Source organism: Accipiter gentilis, chromosome Z, assembly GCF_929443795.1.
Source record: "Accipiter gentilis chromosome Z, bAccGen1.1, whole genome shotgun sequence".
NCBI classification, from domain to species: Eukaryota; Metazoa; Chordata; class Aves; order Accipitriformes; family Accipitridae; genus Astur; species Astur gentilis.
Genome location: NC_064919.1, coordinates 67,501,574 through 67,523,489, shown reverse-complemented (window position 1 = coordinate 67,523,489; position 21,916 = coordinate 67,501,574). Strand labels below are relative to the sequence as shown.

General features: G+C 40.9%; 1 protein-coding gene across 2 annotated transcripts in view; it reads left to right on the top strand.

Annotated features, from left to right (window-relative positions):
• Window positions 1–1,391: 1,391 nt before the first annotated feature.
• RAB3C (RAB3C, member RAS oncogene family) overlaps window positions 1,392–21,916 on the top strand; it is a 136,333-nt gene continuing 115,808 nt past the window's right edge. The window contains exons 1-2 of one of the 2 annotated variants that reach the window (XM_049795398.1): window positions 1,392–1,483; window positions 11,336–11,563. In XM_049795398.1, the coding sequence (XP_049651355.1) occupies window positions 1,460–1,483; window positions 11,336–11,563 (252 nt within the window). In that variant the 5' untranslated portion in view covers window positions 1,392–1,459. Of the gene's footprint in view, window positions 1,484–1,553; window positions 1,659–11,335; window positions 11,564–21,916 lie in introns of those variants that run through there. The other variant, XM_049795399.1, reaches the window with a different exon arrangement.

Here is a 21,916-nt window from a genome sequence, read left to right as displayed (position 1 = left end):
CAGCTCTCAAACCTTCGGCAGACATCCCCAGAGTGAGTCAACTTTGCTGCTGACGCCCATGGTTCATCTTCACCCTTTTGGGAGAGGAGAACATGCCAAATCTTAAATCTGAATACAGCACTGTTCATACATTTTTCCTGCCCTCTACGGACCTGTGTGCTTGGGCCCCAGATGAGTACGGACTCTGCAGTAGAGGGTGGGGTTATGAAAAAAGTGCCGAGACAGACATTTAAAACAGCTTCTCGGGACAGTAAAAAACAGCGTTGGGAACACGCACAGAAGGTATGGTGCTTTTTTGGTGTTTCGCTGTCACCCCCTCATGAAGACCTCGGTACCGCCATCAAGAATGAGTGCAACGACCGTCGTACAGCACCTCAGCCCGACGCCTGCCCACGTCTGCTTTGTTTGTCAAAGGCCGGAGAACATCCAAGGGAGGAAAGAGAGAGCAGGGACAACGGGATATGACGAAAAGGAGGAGAAGTCACGGTGCCGGCAGGGGCTGTTACTACACAACAGTAAGGACGTGAACCAGCAGCCGCCACGCCGTAGGACGCTCGGCCTTGCTCAGCCCCAGGGCCGGCTGGGGACGTTCCGCAGGGCCTCCTCGGGAACGGGGAGGTTGGCAGGAGAGGGACCGAGGCGCGGTGGGCGCCGCGGGCGCCCCGTGAGCGGAGCACCGCGGCGGCTGCCGCCGCATGCCCGCCCCGGGGCTGCCCGCGGGCCGCCGGGCGCTGCCCCGCCTCTCAGGCCCGCGGCCGCTGGTGCGAGCGCCCCCTGCCGGCGGGGCGGAGCAGGACCGGCCCGGCGGCGGCAGCAGGGGGCCCCGCTTGAGGCGCGGCCCGGTGCAGCGCCGCGCCAGGCGAGCGACTCCCGCAGCCCACGCCAGAGCCGCTGCCTGCCGTGCCCGCCACCGCTCTCGCTCCCCCGGGCCGGGCCGGGCCGGGCCGGCGGGGCCGCGGAGGGCAGCGCATCCGGCGGCGCCCGGCTCCGCCAGCTCCGTCCCTGCTTTCCGCAAACCGCGCCCAGCCGCCAGGGCGCGCCGCCGCCAGGGCGCCTCGCGCAGCCGAGCCTTCCCCCAGCCCCACCGCCCATCCGCCGCCCCGGGTCGAGTTTGCAAAGCGCCGCGCTCGCCCCTCCGCCGCGCTCGCCGCACCGCCGCGCTCGCTGCACCGCCTCCGCCCGCCCCGTCCTGCGGGGCGCACAGCATCCCGGGAGCTGTAGTCCTTCCTCCTCGCCCTGGCGGCGGCGGGCGGGGGGGAGCGGGGCAGGCGGACTACAGCTCCCGGGGGAGCGCGGGAGGGAGGGGCGGTGCCGGGGGAGGAGCGGGGACAGCTCCGGTGCTGATCGCGACGCGGGTTTGTCGGCAGAGCCCGGGCGGGCGGCGACGGCGGCGGCGGCAGTTGGCGTGCGCGAGCGAGAGGCGAGCGGCAGAGGAGCGAGCGGCGGGCCGCGCCCGGCGATGAGGCACGAAGCGCCCATGCAGGTTAGTCCCCGCCTCGGAGCCGAGCGAGCGGCGAGGGGAGCGGCGGGCCAGGGCGGCCGAGAGCCGGGAGCCCGCGGGACGGGGCAGGAGCCCCTCTGCCCTGCAGCGGCGTGGCGGGGCCGCAGGGCCGGGCTCTCCCGCTGGTGGCCGGCCGGGGGCCGTGAGGAGGAATGGGGTGAGGACGTCCCTTGCGTGAGGGGCCCGGAGTGCGTGGGTGTGAGGGGGCCCGGGGTTCCGTGTGTGGGAGCCCGGAGTGTGTGGGGGACAGCCGGCGTGCGGGGGGGGGGGGGGTGGGGGGGGAGCCGGGGTGCGTGTGGGGAGGCCCTGGGTCCGGGGAGGGGTGTGGTGTGTGTGTGCATGTAGGGGGGGGGGGCGGGTTGCGAGGAAAGGGGGGGCCGGGATGCGTGAGGGGCCCGTGGTGCGTGTGAGGGAGCCCGGGGGGCCGGGGGGGACACGGGGGCGGGGGGTCGTGTCGCTGTGGGAGGGGTACCCGAAGGGCGGTGTTGGCGGGCGGGGGGCGACCGCAGCCCGTCGCGGGGCAGGGGTGCGGTGGGGCTCCCCCCGTCCCCCGCGCAGCCCGTCTTCCCGGGCCGGGGCGGCAGCCGGAGCGGGAGGCTGGGCGGCACGGCCCAGCGGTGGCCGCCACCCCGCCGCCGTGACCGCGGGTGGGTTTCGGGTGGCATTGGGGCAAACCGACCGGTCTGTTACAGATACTGCCCTTTGAGCGTCGGTGGCAGCTCCCTTGGGAGGGAATGGATGCCAGTTGTCGGGCGATAAGATGTATGGAGGTCTTACCTGGATGCGCAGGAAGTTGGCAGGGTGTCTCCACCTGTTTATCCCAGGAGCAGTTACCCGTCTGCACCAGGGAGAGACGGCTCATGGCTAGAACTGGGGATAGCAAAGAGGTGGCCCCTTTTCAGCAGTTTTTGTATACGGAAAAATATAATGCCCCTTAGCACTGGAGAAACAGATGCTATCCAGAGACAAGTTGCATTACACAGAGTTTTTAGCAGTTTCTAGGTCGTTGGTTCTAAACAGTGTATGCTGGTGAACTGTACTTCAGTTTTAATTAAGACCTATTTCATAATCTCTTGCAGGAGCTCTGAGGGCCCCAGACTATACACTCAAACGCATGACTGTTTTTTAATAGAAGATCGGTCATGTTACCAGTGGATTGGTACCAATCAATGTCGCTGATTTTATACAATGCAAAGAGCATTCACAGGAGTCTGCTGTGATTTAAGTTGTGAACTGCAGCTCTGTTAACTAATATTTTTCATGCTGGGTATCTACTCTGGCAGTAACAGAATTTCAGCCTGAAGGGAAGATCTGCATCCTCTTCAATATGCATACTCAAAAAGAAGTCTGAAATCTTGCATTCACATGGAGTTGGGTTTACTTGACTTTGGACAGGGACTGGTAATCTCATAAATCTTTTGCAGAGCAATTGCTCAGAAGTCACATGCTGAAACCTTTCAACCAAAGAGGTGCACTAGAAATAAGCCATTCTTCAGTAAGAATGTGTTTCATTTTTCTGATTAGAGAACAGCACTAATTAGGATGCTGTTTAAAATGCCTAGTTCTGCATGCTAGGGCCATGTGTTGGAAATGTTTCTGTGGTATTTGCCATTTATTTACACATGCTTATTGAGATACTGAAGTCACATTTAGTATATATTGGCTTTGGAGAGCATTTCATTAAATGCAAATTTTGCTAGTAAAGAATGACCACTAAAGATTGGTCACTATTGCATTTGACATTTTTGATGTGTTGAATTCACTGATGTTGTTAAACAGGTGTGGAAACAAAACGGTGGTACAGCATTAAAAAACAATCTAAAGAAATGGAAGTCCAGATATAAAAAAATATATGTACTTGACACATATCAGAGAAGAGCTTCCTGGTTTTTTATATGATTGTCAGTACAAACGGAATTATTGTTAAACATAATTGAATAAAAGTCAGTAGAAATCACAGCTTTAGTATAGAAAGAGACAGCAGAGTGTTATAAAAAACCCTACAAATTCCACTTTTTCAAGGCTGGTGAGATGGTCAAGCAGTGTCTATTTTTAAGCATATCTCATCCAAAATCATAATCACAAGCATCTGGATTTTTTCCAAGATGTGAAAATGCAGTCTGGCAGATGAGGTTTGATTTTCACTTGTAGTTTGTGCATGTTTCTTTTCTTTCTTCCACTTGCACTATTCCCAGCATACTCAAATATTATTCTTATTAAAGATTCCAGTAAAACAATATTCTGTCATGGATTATGCTTTTTTAGAGTCTTTCCATTTTCCAACATTAGGCTAGCATTGTTGGTCCTTGTTCAAATGTGGTTTAGACTGGCTGAACTAATTGCTTGATTTATCTTTTTAGCTATCTGATTTCCTATTACATGAAACAAATGTAGTTGCTTCTTTGCACACAACGAATTTATGGAACAGTCTGTTACAGAGCTACCATCTCTGAACTGAAGAGCAGCAGAAAGAGTCATCAAGTGTATGTCTTTTGATGATGACAAAAGCAACTCAGAGGAGAGTGTAAGCATTTTTTCCCCATTTCCATCAAGCAATAATTAAAAAAAAACCAAACTAAACAATTAAAATATTTTATCAAGATGAGAAAAAGGGCCTGTGCAGTGGCACTGTCTTTCTATATTTATGAATTCTTTGTTTCAATCTCAAGATCATGCCATTTCTCTGTAGACAAGAAGGGCCAACGATTACCAGAAAGACAGCCCAAACAGTCCTTCTAGAGAAGGAGTTACCTAGTGTAAATGTTTGCTATTGTCATCTGCTGGATGTAATTGGATCTGGGTCAGAGTTTATGATTACTTCTCATTTTTCTAGCCATGTTTTTAAAGAACAGATATAAGTCTTAGTAGTTCTTGTGGCCACAGAGAGGGCTTTGGTTTAGAAGTCAAAAGCAATGGACTCTCTTTCCTGTGACACATAGAAGTCTGTATGGTTTCTGCACATTCTTTTAAGAATTGGTCTGAATTAGTTGAAATGTCTGCATATCTCTCAGTAGTCTCCCTTAAGGCTTTCATGATACTTTCAAAAGTGAAGATTCAATAGGAAATTCTCAGTGATTCATACACTGATTCACTTCCTTCAAGTTTCAGTCCTTACCTGACTGTAGCATGCAAATTTTCCACATACCTGCACATTACCAAAATAAAAAAGTGGGAATGTAGTTTGGATAACCTGTTCTTAGTGTTTGTCAGAGCATATAGGCATTAATGGTGGCAGGGCGTAGAAAATGCTAGATCTCTAGAGACCCCTCTCTTCCACTTGCCAGGGCATTAGATCATTTCAAAGATGACTGAGACTGTAGAGGTGAGGCAAAACTAGGAAGTGGGAAATAACCTGTAAATAATCTGCTTTGCCAAGGAAATAAATGAGAACATTTTCTTCTTAGCTTTTCATATCCTGTTGTCACTGGCAACGGTTATGCCCAGACAAAATAGGTTTATAACAGACACATCCAAACACAATGGAGAAGGGCAATAGCAAGCAAAAAGGCTGCTTTCCGATATTTAAGAGGTTATTATAATATTATGATGAAAAAAAGCCAAATCAAAGCTATTAGATACAGGAGTTAGCATGGCAATTCATCTCCTATCACTCAGCAAAATTATTAGGTATGTCAGTCTTGGTTCAAATTAGAAGCACTGGAATAGAAGAGTGTGCCAAGCCACTGAGGCCACAGAGCAAGTTATAGACCTGTTTGTTAACTGATCCAACTGCATTTGAAGTCAGTAGTCCTCTTTCTGTCACTACCCCTTTTTGGAAGTGTATTGTGGAAGCTCATTCCCTTGCTGGTTACTTTCTAATCTCCAGCTCTGAGGCACTCAGGGCTAGTTTATACTCACTCCTTAATGTTCAGTGTCTGCTCCAGTATACATCAGTCTAAATAGTTCTCATTCCCTCATGTTCACTCCAGATTACTATCTAGAGAAAAAAAAGCTCATGTTTTGCTTAGTTTTTGGGGTTTTTTAGATTTCTCTCATAAGATAAGCTCTTCATTCTTCTGGTCTTCCTAATAACCTTTTTCTGTACTTTCCAGTTTTAACTCAGCTTTCATAAGCACGCTTGACCATGTTACTAATGGCATCTCACCAGTGCCTTAGTGGCACTAGTATTTCACTTTGTCTCTTGGCCTGATGCAGCTGCTCTGGCAAATGAGAATCTGCACAGTCTTTACAAGTCTCATGACTGCTAGTGCTGCACTAAATAGGGCAAATAGCAAAGGGCGGTAACCATCTACTCTTCATTCTCTTTCTTACCCCTGGTAATTCCAAATTTATTAATTTATTTCTACTGGAGTACCTGGACTGACACAGCTTGTATTTTTTTGTTTTCAAAGCCACACTATTTTGGTGGCTTCATGACATCCTCTGTCAGACTAACCCACTTAGGACTTTGTCTCCAGTTCTGCCACTATTCAGAGAAGGGGATTTTGTCATACTACCTAGAGTGGGAATTGGAAATATGTTTCCTAAGCTACCCTTTTCACGGAGAAGGTAAACCTAGGTAAAGACAGACAAATGAGGACTAATGCTCTAGCTCACCGCAAGTAGGTTCACCAGAATTCATATGCTAGAGCCTTGCCAGAACCACTGTTAACTGCACCTTGCGTTCTGTCCTGGGCAGCTGCAAGCAATGTGGCTACGTTCATGCTACTTCTGCTGAAATGAAGTAACTAGAGCTTCTTTAAAATGTTTTAGACTCTCACCTCTCTGTATCTTCCCAATATTCCCCAACTTGGCATTTCAGTATGCTGCTTATAATAAAACTTTGCATTTCTAACTACACCTTTCAAACTGGGTTTTAATGTGCTTACACATATTCATGAATCTAACCTCATAATACCTTGAAGCAGATAAGCTTCTCCTGATGCTGCCAAGTACATCGGTTCACAAGCTGTGCTCTGCAGATGGCTGTCAATCTGTAAATTCCAAATAAGTGGCTGGTGCCTTGTCCACTGAACGCTGTTAAGTCTTATTAATTGGTCAGTTAAAAATTAGATGATAAGGATTTGTGAGAGCTGGCTGTGGTCTGCATCTGTAGATATTTGTATATTCATTGAGAGCACACCAAAAGTAAGAGAAGTTAAGCAGCTTGCCCAAGATATAGAAAAAAAGGAAAACAAAAGTCATAGGATACCTCCAAAAGAGTTAGGAGTAAAATCCAATCTCTAGATTATTGGTCTGGTATTTTACCTAAAAATGGTATTTTACCTAAAAAATAATTGATTTCTTCATGACTGGGTTATATTGTCACAGTGTTCTTACATAAGGATCTTGCTAACATTTTGACAACTCTGATGATGACATTTGATCTCCACATTAAAGACACTCACTTGTGGTGCATACCATCCAGTGAGTTACAAACATTGAATTTTCCTGTTGTATTCCATTGCTTCAATATCCATTGATTATGTTTGACTATATTTTACAAAACCAAAAAAGATCACCTCACAAAAAGCTGCATGTGCAGGGAACTCTGTCTTTTTACTAAAATAATGACTAAAGTCAGTTTCTTTTTAGAAAACAATGGAAATGTATTTAATTCTACACTATAGAATATAGAAAGAATATATAAGAAATATATAGTATATAGAAAAGGAGTGTTGCTCTTTGAAATAACTGTAAATTAGCTAATCAGTGTCTATCTATCCTTACTGTAGATAGAAATAAGGCATTTTCCCTGGGCTTCCTATCAATCTTTTCCTTTTAAGACATGCCTATTAATACAGTTTTTAAAAGAAAACAATGTATTTGCAAAAGGCACAAAGGAATGAACCTCAGTATTTTCAATCCCAGATTTTCTTGCCTTATGCATCATCTTTTCAAGGGGCAATTCATCCTGCATTAGGCATCCAGAGTACAGTGCATATGTTAAGTACAGACTGAAGTGATGTGCAGTCCAGGGAGTTCATGGCATGCTGCTCTGCTTAAGTGAGAAAGCTGTTCAAATTAATTCTGTCAAAGAATGAGGTCCTCTAAGGCCATAAGGAGTAACACAGCTAAGTGTTTTGTTATTATCATGAAGGTGGCAGGTAAACACATGCTTTATCAAACATTTGTTTGAAACCCTGCCCTGTTTTAAGCTGTTCTTTTGAGATCAAGGAAACAGCTGAACATAGACTTGAAAAATACCTGGGTCTGATATAGAAAACTCTGCTTAATTGTTAAACCTGCCTATGCCCATAAATAATCCACATTTAAGGAGTTTAAAGATGTGCTGTAAACAGGGAAGCTTACAAAGCCATCCTTTTTGTCCTTGGAACATATGCAAGCTGGGGACATACCTTCTCCTAATTTTGGTAAGGAGCAGGCACGTGAGACCTTCTGACTATAGGTCTTCTGATCATTGTCTTGAGCATACATTTCCCACTGGACTCTCAAGTCTGTCCTGAGTCCTCTAGGAGGTGGGCTGAGACTGCCTTTGTTGCTAACATCCTGATGGGTGTAGGGATCTAAATAGGGACTCATTCTACAAAAAAGCAACGATGCAATATGCTAATGAAAATAGCCTTGTGCATTCTGTCTTAAATTTTACTAAATAAGGACAAAATTTTACTGAAGATAAAACTCAATCTGTTTTGCTGAAAGTGATGCTTGTTTAATATACCCATTTAATCATTTGAGAAGAGAAATTTGTCAAAATAAAGGTAAGATTTTTGCTTTCTTGGAAGCAAATGATCATAACATTAGCGAGGTTGGCATATTTATTTTATTCTTGTCCATGTATGTAGTACTTAATTACAGGTCTGAACACGACATTCCTGGTGATTATTTCCAGCATTGTTTCCAAAGGAGGAATGTAACATCAGCACTAGCTTCTTCATATTTCTTTGCCAAGTCCCTCCATGGTAGGGACAAGTCCTATTAGGAGTGAACTGACATATTAATATAACAGGAAGTGGACTATGGTTCATCCCATACTTACTTGAAGTCAGCAGCTTGCATTTAAGAAAGAGAAGCACTGCAGAGATATTCACAAAGTTCAAGAGGACCAAGCATCTAGGTTTCCCTTGTAGTCAGCAGAAAAATAGAGAGTCCTCTAGAGCATCATTTAGAGTGGAAGCCTGATGTAAGTGATATGAATTGTACTCTGAAAAATCTTTCTCTGTGCTTAGTACAGAATGAGTGAGTTTGGTAAGTAATAACAAAGTCTCAGTGCCCGTATTGAGTCTGATGTTTCTTCAGAGTAGTGCAGGCACCAGTACTTTTGTAAAACTCACTTGGATTTTGCACATGAGAAAGGATCACTATCAGTAGTCTAGGGAGACTGGCTCTCTAGGCTAAAGTTAGTTTCTCCAAAAAGTTTGAATTATTATCAATACCTCACTAATCACCTCATGATTCCACAGGTGGAAGGTGGAGAAACTAGTCCTCTGCTATGCCTTTCCTATGCCTTTTGCATCCTGTAATAGGCAGACATACTCCTACTCCTGAAATAAAAGCTCGCTGCAATTCTGTGTTCAACTTGCCCATAATTCTGCCTATGGTACTGCAAGTAATGAATCCATGAGTTCAAGGCACAGTGAAGATGTTGTGGGGGGAGGGGGTTATCTGTTATTTTTTAAGAAATTTTAAGGAAACCATTGCATAGGTAATGTACATAAACACATTAATTTAGAGTTGCACTGAAATTTCTTTGTGGGAAAAGTCTGTATTTAAAACCATCCACAGGAAACATGTTCTTACTCAAGAAGGCTACATAATGTACAAGATTTAGCGAGACTATTATTAGAATCCATGTCTCCTGATTCCTCTGTTAATTGAATCATACTGTTTCTGAATTGTTAGGCATTAAAGTACAGGGGGATGAACTGTAAGGCACATAGGACTGAGGGCAGCAAATTAAACTAAAATTAAAACCCCTTTTTCTAAACCTTAGGCAAGTTGAAGATGATATATGGAAGGCTTCCTAGGAGATAAAATCAAGAAAGAAAATTACTATTCTTCTTGCTAGAAGTGGTAACTACTGGTTTCATCTGTTGCATTACAGAGAGGAGCCAGAAGGGCTGATCAGGCTGCTGGGGAAAGTGTGCAGATTACACACTGGCATCCCAAGACACTGCACAGTCTTTTGTCTGCTGGACTTTATTGACTTGATGTTGCAAACTGTACACAACATCAGCATCCTTTTTACTATTTTATAGCCAGTTGTGATCAGACTGGTATAAAGAGCATTTGATTTTCTTTATCTCAATGTTCTAAGCAAAATATTCCCAAATATTTTTACAATAAGGGAGAGTAGTGAAGGTGGACAAGATTTGTGTCTGTCTTTTGCTATAGAAATCAGAAAGATGAAAGATTAGTGCTGTGTATGGTTGGTAATATTTAGGTTTTTGTTCTAAAACTTCCTTGTTGCTTGTCTGTGAGAGAAGTAAATGAATATTAAGGCCAATGCAGACACTCAGGGAGCAAGCACATAGGTACCCAAGACTACATTTAACGAAATAAAAGGTTAAATAATCCCTACTGCATTATTTATGAAATATATATCTGACACTGAGTTTTCTCTCAAAAGCTTGCTACTTCCATTGTCTCCTTCAGGACTTTTTGTCCCCACTTCTATATGCCTCTTCAGTAACCCAAAGAAGCTGGCATACTCATCTTTGTACTATGAGACAGCAGAATTAGCTCAGAAAATTTATACAGTAATTGAAATTCTGCTGAGAAGGTGGGTTAGTGTATAGTCCTCACCCTGGTTCCAGCTGTCCTGTCTGATTGCCCAAATGCACTCTGAGATGTCTAACTTGGAAACCTTTGAAGTGAGCTGCTTTTCTATAAACCTTTATGTTAGGATATGATGTCTGTCTTTCTGTCTGATATCAGATGCACAAAAGTGTTGCCCTTACTATTGCCAAACTCCAAGAATTTAAAATCCTGTCAGGCTCCCAAAATACTTGGGTTTTTTTACTTAAAAAGCATATGAGGTGAAAAGCTACCTAGTTCTATGTTCTTTATGTTTGCCATCTGTTTTTTGAGCATGCCAGCTACAATTTTGATTGGGTTTTCAAATTAAACTCTGCAACTTTCCTGAAAACCAAAAGTGTACTTTTTATAAATGGAAACCATGATCTTTGAAGTCCCTAGAGCAAAATAAGCTTGCTATTTAGGAGTATTCAGTAATCTGTGCTTATTCAGGAGTTTTATATGGATTAGAATCTGTATTTTAAGGACTCAAATTTGAAAATATTGACAACTGCCACTAATGATGATGCATTAACATTGCAAATTCCAAAAGTATAGAATAGACTAGAACTAGAAAAAACCAAGAGGTATATACCCAACTCATTATTTAATGGTATGATAACTGAAAGCTGGCAAAGCCAAAATGTTTTGCTTAAGGTTATAGGCATTACAAATGACAGCAGCATATTTACAATAAAATAAATGGTTTAAAAATTTTATCAGATATAAAACATACTAAGCTTTTGCTTGGAAATATACCTTCTATGTCACAATGCAGCATTTTTCTCTTATTTCCTTCTGTACAAGTGAAGTATCTTTGTTTATATTTTCACTGCCTATTTCATTCTTCACATTTTCTGAGTGTGGATCTTTAAATGATACACTCAAGAACTGTCCTGTCCTGGATTTTTAGAATTATTTTTTTTTTTTTGGTACCAGTCACCAGTGATGTTTACAACTCCTTTTGCAATCAGGACTATTACCAGGGATACAAGAATCATAAAAAAGAAGTAAACGTCTGTGAACTTCTTCTTGAGTTCATTCATATCTGGTATTAAAAACTCCAATAAAATATACGTTTCCAATTTTACATGATACAAAAGACAATAAACTATTTCTTTTTATTTTGAATTACAGATGGCATCTGCTCAAGATTCCAGATATGGCCAGAAAGATACATCTGACCAGAACTTTGATTACATGTTCAAACTGCTCATTATCGGCAACAGCAGTGTTGGGAAAACCTCCTTTTTGTTCCGATATGCTGATGATTCCTTTACATCTGCATTTGTAAGCACAGTCGGGATCGATTTCAAAGTAAAAACGGTTTTCAAAAATGAAAAAAGAATTAAGCTACAGATTTGGGTAAGCCAAAAATAATAATTCTATAAACTAAGCAAGCTGTAGCAGTTTGATAGATAGCATTTAATCTACTGTAGGTTTGCACTTAATGTCATAACCTTTATACATATATATATATATATATATATGTATGGCATAGTAATGAAAAAGCAGTTAATTATTTCCTGCATCATTTTTCTGTCTTGAATAATAGAGTATAGACAGTATTTTTAAGGTATTGAAATACAGCAGAGTATATATTCTGCATTAAATTCCATTAAGAAATAACACAGGTTGAGACGTATTGATATCTGTGCAGTGAGTTATAAAGAACTGTGTGATATACAGGCTATTGAAAGTTATTACACTTTATTAAAAAGAACCAGTTAGGATTTGTTTTCTGCCCACAAACATAAATTCTTGTAGCAGCTATGATAGTGGATGCATAACAGAAGGCATAATATTTTGCTCTGTTTGTTATGTTTGTCATCCTGAACACCTGAAACATTTTCCTTCTGCTGAGGAAGAAAATGTGTGGAAAGAGAGAGTGCAACAGCTGTGTTGCCTAAGTGTACAAAACCCCTCATCCCTTACCTACACCTTAGAGATGGTAGAAAGGAAAGTGTGATGCCAATGAATAGGTGGTTTTTTTCTACAAACTTTCCTCAGAAAGAAAGGATAGCCAAAACTTATTTATGCAGGAGACCCTCATACTCACATCTCCTAATTCTTGGGTGATTGGGTGATACTCATTTAAAGGGGGGGGGGGGGGGGAGGGGGGACGGGGATGACAGCAGAACATTTAACAATGTGGGGCCTGGAGTTAAAGCTTCATGTCTTTGCTCTCTTCCTTTGGTGCTTGAAGATGTTGAGCAATGTTTCCTTTTTGAGATATTCATAACAGCCTTATTAACCAAGATTTACTTTTTTGTACATGAATACAAGTAATTTAAAAAATTATTTAATGATGAGTAGCCATTAAATCTCAGGAAACCTTGGATCAAATATGACCAGTTAATCTAACATGTTTTGAACAGCAGATGAATTGAATATTTTTTTTAATATGGCACAAAGGTGATTTTACCAGAGTTTCCTGGGCTATATCTCATTCCTATCTTTTTAGGCAGGCTTCAGCCCTTGATATCTCAAATAATTTGTTGTTCTGTGCCCTCTAGGAATTGGTACACAGACTCTTTGCCTCTCAACTTCTCTCCCTCTTTAAGCTTAGATTCTTGCTATTATGAATATGACAGTGCTACATACTAGATAATTGTATGTCATGTGCATGCTTTCACTGCAATAGCTTGCTAGTTTCATTGTAGTACTTTAATGCTGGAGATCACATGGTAATTCACATTGATTTTACCTTATTATTTTCTTGTAATGGAGCAATAAAATTGTGTTCACATTATAGTTCACATTATATATATTACACAGTTCTTCTTTTAATCACCAAGTATCTATAATAGATTTTATTGTTCATGTTTCTCCTAGCAAAAGCAGCAATGTTAGTTTACAATGTTGTATTAATGTGATTAGTTTGACACCAGTATATTTCTCATAATGCCTCTCCACGGCAACTACAAATATGTGCTTGGCTCAAAGCAGTCCATTAATCTAAATGTGTTCAGGGCTATCCATGGCATAGAGAGGATGTAGCAGCTGTAATCTTGCCAGCTGGAATAAACTTCCAGTTCTCAAAAAATGGACATTTTGTTGTTCTTGCATGGCAATAACATGCAGAGTCCAAACAGACTCTGACAGTCCTTGCCTGAAAAAAACTTGCAATTGAAGTGGCTGAAATAAACACGGGGGCTCTGTGTCCCTTAGGGAAGAAGGAACAGAGGCTCAGAACATGGAAAAGACCTTCCTAAAATCACCTTCCAGGATGTAGGGTTAGAGACAGGACTTCAGATCTTACTTTCATGCTAAAGCTTTTTACCCCAGGCAGCACTGCATCTTGGTTGTTTGTTTTTTGGGTTTTTTTCCCATTAAAATTTTAATGCCAGTTCTCAAAAGTCCTTGTTATTGCCAAATTAAGCAAAATTGCAACAACTCACTATTACTGTTTGCACTTTTTAGATGGAGTATTCTGCATTGGAGCATTGTGTTGAAGTTATGCTTGCTAGTAAATCAGTTGACTGTTGTACCTCTAGGACCTTAAATAAAATCAGTTAAGTATCTCAGAAAGCTATTCCAGTGCACAAAATCTGAAACAGAGCACTATTACCACATCTCGTAAGCTGTATCAACAGCTGTATTGTTCCTAATATGCAGTATCTGTAACATCTGTCTATATTATATTATTTTATTACTCTTCTTTGATTATGCAAATGTCTTCCTAAAGTGAATCGTACTCCTGCAATATCCATTTCTATTTCCAACTGCATTTATGAAAGACCATTTATACTGCAGAAAATATAAAATTGAATGAATCATAGTGAGTGTGATTTGATGTTAATTCTGAGTAGAAACATGCCTGAGGTTATAACACTTCCTTCAAAAGCACTGGCAAAGTATTTGGTGACATCATGTGATAAATGACATTCAGCATACATGAAATAAAACATTCTGAAAATCTCACAGGTTTGAATAGTCAGAAGAAACTGGAAGTGCAACTTTAAAATGTGTTCTGAATGACACACATTTATATGTATCTTATCTTACAGATAAGAACTGAATTACTTTGCCGTGTACTGCAGTGAAGAAATACACAGAATGCTGCTGCTCTGCTGTCCTTGCCTGGCAGTAAGATGCAGAAATGTGTAAATAGTAATACTGTTAAGTCACTAAAATTCCCTAGCTAGAGACACAGTTAATCCAACATTTGTCCAGTTACAATTTTGTACATATTCTTCTTGGGTAGACATTTAAACTTTGTGTTTAATAGCCCTTTCAGCATGATACTTTGTGTTCAACTTGAAGCATGCTGGAGCTTGAAAGGCTGATTTCCTCAGAGTAAGATTCTCATACAGTTACCAGCGAACAGTTGAAGTTTATTTGAAAGTCAGCGTAGGCACCCAAGGGAGCAGTCATTATTTCTTAATAAAATTCACTGTGTGATTATCACAGATGAACTAGCAAGGGTTAACAGGTTGAAGTAGGTGCTGTTTTACACACTAGGATGCCCTGCAGGTCTTTTGTTTGTTTTCGTTTTCTTCTTGCTTTGAGGCAATGGTGTCTTATTCATGGATTCGAAGGACCTGAATTGAATTGTCTTCTTTCATTGTTCAAGTTGGGGAGGATGGGGCTCTCTCTAGTACTTACCCCTATATCTTTTTCATCTAGTCAGAAAGAGCCTGCTGGGAGCACTGTAGCGTTTGGAGTTTCTGCCTTCTGAGCCAAACACCTTCTTTCCACAATATTTCTTACTGGAATTGAGAGACATTCAGAGTTCAAGTCTATATTCATTAGTGATAGCACATTACCTTGTCATAGGACCACAAGCTGGCCCTGAAATTTTGTTTCACAGCAAGTTATAAAAGTGACAACCCTTGTATGGACATTACCAAAACAGCATATTAAGAGGGTTTTTACATTTTAAAGGAGAGAAATCCATTAAAAAAAGGCAATTTACATAAAAAGGTATTGATTTGTCAACAGAAACTATAAGAAACTTTGGAAAGGAATTGTGTCTCTATGTGGCACATACGTGCATAGTATACAAGTCCATCAGAGGGCTTTAGGGTGCTTACAGTGTAAAATAATAAACAGCAATATGTTTTTCCTCCATTTGGTTTGAGCTAGTAATACTAAAGGGATGGGACTGAAAGGCTATAAGGTCCTTCTGGTTTCAAACTGCTAGATCTCAGATTACACTGAATTAGAAAAAAAATGGCTTGTCAATAGTAATTCTGACAAAAATACACACTAAAGAAAATTATTAAAAGTTCAGGGGTGCAAATCAGAAAATAAAATTAAGTTTAATCTTATAAATCTGTCACTGTATTCACTGTATAAATCACTACATTCTGTATACCCTGTTGCTGTGAAGCCATAAAAGATTGCATTACTTTTGTAAACTCTGTCAATGGTTTAATAGAAATAACAGGCTGCTAGAGCTTCTGGGGAAAATATAGGCTAATTTGGACAGTAGAATTTGTTAGCTAACATTTGTCAAAATAAATCATTAGAATGGGGGGGGGGGGGGGGGGGAAATAAAGCAGAGATATTGATTCCTAGAAAACAGAATAAGACTTGCAAAGATGGGTCAAATTTGTTTAACTGACTGATTAAAATTTACTTGATAAGAACTCTCAGTGTTTTCTAACTGATTTCAGTACAAATTTTGTTTGAGGAATAACGCATCAAGTTTTCCCTCTCTAATCTGTTTATTACACAAAAATGTTCTAACTGCAATCATACAGCAATACTTGCATAGTTTCTATCAGATTACCGCACATTGATGCAAATATGAAATAAGAGCACTGCACTGCCTTTTGCTGCTTAGACAGCTTTTCCCTGAAATTAGGCATAGACTTCATGGACTAGGTATAATGATCACACACAAATTAAAGATATCCTTCTAGAGAAGACAGTGTAAGAGCTGCTGCCATCAGCATATCCTTTCTAGAACTGTGTGTGACAGTTTCATTTGATACACAAAATGTTGCTGTCTCCACATCAACTGTTTTCTATAAATTGTCATAGGGGCTTAGGGACTAAGTGAGAACTATGTTTTATGAGCTGAATGAGGAAATCCAATGGCATCATTCAATAATTAAAACTACAGTAACAGTTGGGGGAAAAAAAAGAAAATCAATAAATTTTAGGCACCTGATTTTTTTTCTCTACAAGCTCCCTAACAGTGCTTTAGCAGTTGTCATGGTTTAACCCCAGCCAGCAATTAAGCACCACACAGCTGCTCGCTCACTCCCCCCCACCCAGTGGGATGAGGGAGAAAATCGGGAAAAGAAGTTTAACTCGTGGGTTGAGATAAGAATGGTTTAATAGAACAGAAAAGAAGAAACTAATAATGATAATGATAACACTAATAAAATGACAACAGTAGTAATAAAAGGATTGGAATGTACAAATGATGCACAGTGCAATTGCTCACCACCCGCCGACCGACACCCAGCTAGTCCCTGAGTGGCAATTCCCCACCCCCACTTCCCAGTTCCTATACTAGATGTGACTGTGACATGGTATGGAATACTCTGTTGACCAGTTTGGATCAGCTGCCCTGGCTGAGTCCTGTGCCAACTTCTTGTGCCCCTCCAGCTTTCTCACTGGCTGGGTATGAAAAACTGAAAAATCCTCGACTTTAGACTAAACACTACTGAGCAACAACTGAAAACATCAGTGTTATCAACATTCTTTGCATACTGAACACATAGCACGGTACCAGCTACTAGGAACGCAATTAACTCTATCCCAGCTGAAACTAGGACAGCAGTAAAAAGGGGTTTGTTTAAAATGAGAATAATTTTGTGTGTGTGTTAGAAGGGTCTGTGGGAGTACCAGTATGAAGGAAAATTGCCTTGATATTGGAGTCTTTAAGGGGTATCCTGCAGTAACTTGCAAGTGTGGAGGCAGTGCAATATTGCAGAAATATCCTGTAACAGTGACTAAGGCTATAGCATCAGTGCAAGAATGACTAAATATATGGTTCAGAAGAAAGGTGGTGAAAGCTGAAGCAATAGAAGGAGACTTAAGAGTAGCATGTGGAGATAGCAGATAGCAAATGTAGCAAATGTTTCATCACAGGAATTTCAGGGCCTGATTTTGTCACATCTGACTCATCTGAGTATTTTTCATTGGTATGATAGCCACATCAAAGTTTATTTTTGATTCCTTTCTCAGGTGCTGGTGACAATGTGTAGCTGCTGCTTTAAATACACAGCCCTTTTACATAACGATAGTAAATCTAATATTGAAAATGAAATTTCCTCATCTCAGCATGAAAACCAAATGTGTGTCAGGCAACAAGTGATTTGAAGACAGCAATATAGAAAGCTGAGAACTGCAGGGCTTTGGGATTTCTCTGGACCCATTCATACTAGTAAATTAAACATACCAAGACTGTCCTGTCGCACTGAGTCCAGCTGGCATGGAATAGCTTTTGTCCATATGTTTAAACTCTTAGTCTCTGAGAGAGGAGGGACACATCCAGATTTTGTATTGGGAAAGGTCTCTGTCCTGTGCTAAGTCCTAAACGTTGTCCAGGAACTGTTTAGCAGAGTGCTAGCAAGCCTGGGTCAAAACCGTGCCAGAAAACATGCTGGCAGTTTTATGGTATAGACAAATTCCATAGCCTCGAAATGCTTCCTGGCTCAATTCAATGTGCTGTTGTAGGTGTGGCCTGAAAGGGCAGCAGCTCCAGCCAGCCTTGGGTTAGGCTGACCTGTCTTCTGTGGTGATAAGCGATACTATGTGTTCACAAATGTTGTTGTGTCAGAAGGCTCAAAAGTAACCATTCCTGGGAAAAGATGGTTAAAGGGGAATGTAGTTGTGATGGCCAGAATGCAAAATTCTTTCTGGACTTTCCCTGTTAGCTGAAACAAGGTGAAATTCTGGGCAGTTTTTGTTTTGGTTTAAGCTGCCCTCTGACAGCTGAATGTTATCCCAGTTGTTGCTGGATATAGTTAGCCTAAAATGTTCCCTTCCTTCTCCTTTGTTTATTTCTACACAATACATATCTTTAAAGAGCCATGAATAATATTTACCTGGAAGTTTTCAGGTAGGATCCTATTTTCATACTGCTGTATTATTTCATGCAGTGCTTCTTACATCCTCACTGAGAGCTCTTCCACTTATGTGCAAGTCATATTTGGTATACTTTATTTCTCAGAAATACTGTCATTATTTAATCATTGTTTTTCCATAATTGGTTTTATTTTTCCCCCTATTTTTTGTAGCACCTGGAGTCTTCAAGAACAACTATTCAAGATTTGCACAGCCAAGGGAAAGCCCATTATAGTACAGACAGTACTGTGTGTTCAGGTCTCAGAAAGGGAAGTGCCAGGAGTTTTTAATCTTTGTGTAGCTTGGGGATCTTAGTTACATCCAGAAGTTGTATGTTTTCCTTAATTCAGGGATTCTTAGTGCTCTCTTTACCTTGCCCTGTTTATTCTGTATTCTGTTTCTTGTACCTGTTGTTCTGTTGATATTAAAGGTGGACCCATGGATCCAATTCATCTCAAGTTTCCATTGTTTTAAGTAAGTAGGCAAGAAAAAAAATAGTGGAATAATTCACTTTTAGCCAGTCAAGTGGGAATGAACAGGTGGGAAGGGGAGATGGCTAATGAAGATACTTGTTGGGAGAAAGAAAACTCCTTACCTAAAAAGTAGACAAGACAGCTTGCCTTTTCTCTAAACTTTAGTAGATACTAGTAGTTTATATAACCTAAATAGTGTATACATAATGTAGTTTATATAGCTTAAAGTTTAAAGACATCAGAGCAGAAGGAAATATAAGCAGAGACTGAGATGATAATATGGGTGCTGTTATTTGAAGTTTGACTTCAACTGCTCATGCAATGAGGCATGATGAGAGAGAAAGCACCAAAGAGTCTAAGTGAGAGTGGGACCAAGAGTTTATGAGACAGGGCACCATAAATAGTGTAAAAACTCAGAAACAGTTACAAATACTGCATGTGATAGCTTGTATTATTTCCTTGCAAATCACACTGCAAAAGTGGTAACAGATGTGATACTGCAGTCCTTTACTGGAAAAGACAAAACTGAACTCCGTAAAAATTTTTGCAAGAAATGCTACCTTGGGACCTATTCTGCATGTAAAATATAAATGCATCCATTATAAACAATATACATCTTGTAAACTACTAGATGTATTACTTGTATAGAACCAGGGCCCAGTCTTCAGTGCCAAAGAATATCTTGGCAAGGTAAAAGACATACTCGGTTCAGACAGACTTCAGTGCAGACCGCATGTTGTACACTTTGTGAGATTGGCCACATTGGCCAGTGATGGCACTTTGAAAATTGATATGCTTTTATTTAAAAAGTAGCACTGGTTATTCAAATATTGATGTGGCATTACAATTTTATTGCTATAAAAAGTACATGTCTTGAGGTTTTCAAACATCGGCTTTAAACGCAACTCAAAAAAGGATGGTGCCTATCACTTCAGCTCCCTGGCTAAAAAGCCCTGTGGCTCAATCCCATGTGCTTGCTTGCTCTTACTCATATGCGGCAAAGTGGTTGCATATTCCTGGCCTGAGATAGTTTGGAGAAGAAACTTGAGGTGAATGTCAGTCCTGAAACTGCAACTAGCTTTAAATTCCACTATTTTTCCCAATATCCCAATGGTTATGTGAAAGCCTTCTGTAATATTAGGTCAAAGTTTTTACTCTTTTACAAAGTTCTATACTTTACAAAACCCTCCATTGCCTCCTTCAACAATTTTGCTGTATAGCCTTGTTTGCAGCATAGAAATCATGCCCCTGTGACCAGCTTAGCACAATATATATCATAGCTGGACTTTAAACATTCTCTGACAAAGACTCCTGTTATCAGTGAAATGATACATCTGCATTCAAAGGCAAAGATTAATTGGAAAGAGAAGGTGGCATAATTAAAATACTAAATAAAGCTTATCTCGCTGTTTAAATGGAAATTTTCATGGGGATTCTTTAAGAGAAACTGAGCTAGTTCTAGTTTAAGACACTTTCTAGAACACTTTTCTGCAGTGTATCTTAAGCAGTTTTCTTTATCAGACTCCTGCAAAACACATCCTGCTATTGTTTAGGCCAAAAAAATCATCATCCTGCCAGACTTAAAGTAATTGCAGCTCTCCCTAACCTGTGACCAGGGAGTCCAGTATAACAATTTTTCAGCTGCTTTTGCCTTCCACGTCATGATCTGCGAGTCACCAGCTTTTTCCATGTAGGGAAGCATATACCAGTGGAAGAACTGTCATGGACACACATGTGTGCAAGCATCATATAGATGCTACATAGGCTCCTTAAAAACTTGTGATGAGAAAGGGGAAGGGAAGATAGAAGTGTTTTTCATACCTGTGTACCCGAATAGCAAGATCTTTGATTTTGCTCAAAGTGAGGAGTCAGGATGGGAAGCAAAAAGGGCATGGAATGATTTTTCTGTGATAGGTGTCTGAAGCAAGAAAAATAATGTTTGGCTAACATGAAAATCAAATAGCCTATTTTAATTGTTCAGGCTCAATAATTCCAGAGAAATCTGACAGTATACTTTAAACTGTGAGATGCAACTTATATTTAGTAAACTATCATTTTAAGAAGCAAGAACAAGTCTATTTCTAAAATGGAATTAACGTTGACAGCATTTCTTAAAGTGAAATTAGCTGTGCTGCCAGGTCCCGTGAACCATTTTAGCGGCACATTTAAGACATCTATATGGCTGCAGTGAATCTACAGAAAAAAAAGAAAAAAAAAAAAAAAAGCCCATACAGGCTCTTTGCTGCATTTCAATGAGATTTGTGTTGTAGATTAGAGCAAAATGTTGCACTCTTGCTGTGCAGTTGTTGCTTTGAAATCAGAGTACCAGAGCCTTGGACAGGAGCCACAATGTAAATACCATGGAAAGGGGAGGTAGAAACAGTATTTAAAGCTCACTTTTGCCTTCTCCTGCTGCTCAGTGCAAGCTGTTTCCCTGTGCTGTGTTAGAAGATCTTGAAGTCATTCTGAAATTATGCTGGGTTGAGAGGGGCACAAGTGACTGAGGAAGGATTGGGGTCACACAAAAGCAACTCATTTTTATTTAATGCTACCCAATTTACATTATGTTCTGGAAGGAAGCTTAAGTGCATTTTGTAAGAAGCCAGACCATAAAGGGCTCTGTGTCACCTCAGGATAATGTTTGTAGTAGCTAACACATTATGGACAATGTACCCAGCTTTGACATGTGAAATGATGACATCAAGCAAACCAGCATTCCTGGAGGATTTAGGTCTGTATTTACACTGTTATTTCTTGGTCAGCTAAGAAAAATCAGTTAGGATATTGTTTGTGTTTTTTTTCTAGCGGAGAGGCTGCTTTTTCCACTTATCTTTCTTTTCAGTGTAGTTGAAGGCTAATCTCCTTCAATCTTTTCTGAATAAATATATTGTTCTTCTGTAATCATTTAGGTATTTTCTGGTTTGACCCAGATTGTTTTATTACTCACTGCTCATAAACAAATTCTTTCCAAAGTTTTTACTTGATAAGAGTTTATTTATTCATTAATTGCAGCTTGAGAAATACAGAGAATTCTGCCTCAATGAATTCAGTCAACAACTCAGAAGTTGTTGATGGTGTAACTTAGCCAACTTGTTTGCTGTAAAGTTAGGATGGTACCTAGATATAGACAGTCCTTACTTTACTACCCATCAGGTAATTAATTAGGTGTATTTTAAAAAGAAAAAGGAATTTAGGTCTGTTGCAGGAAATCAGTTGT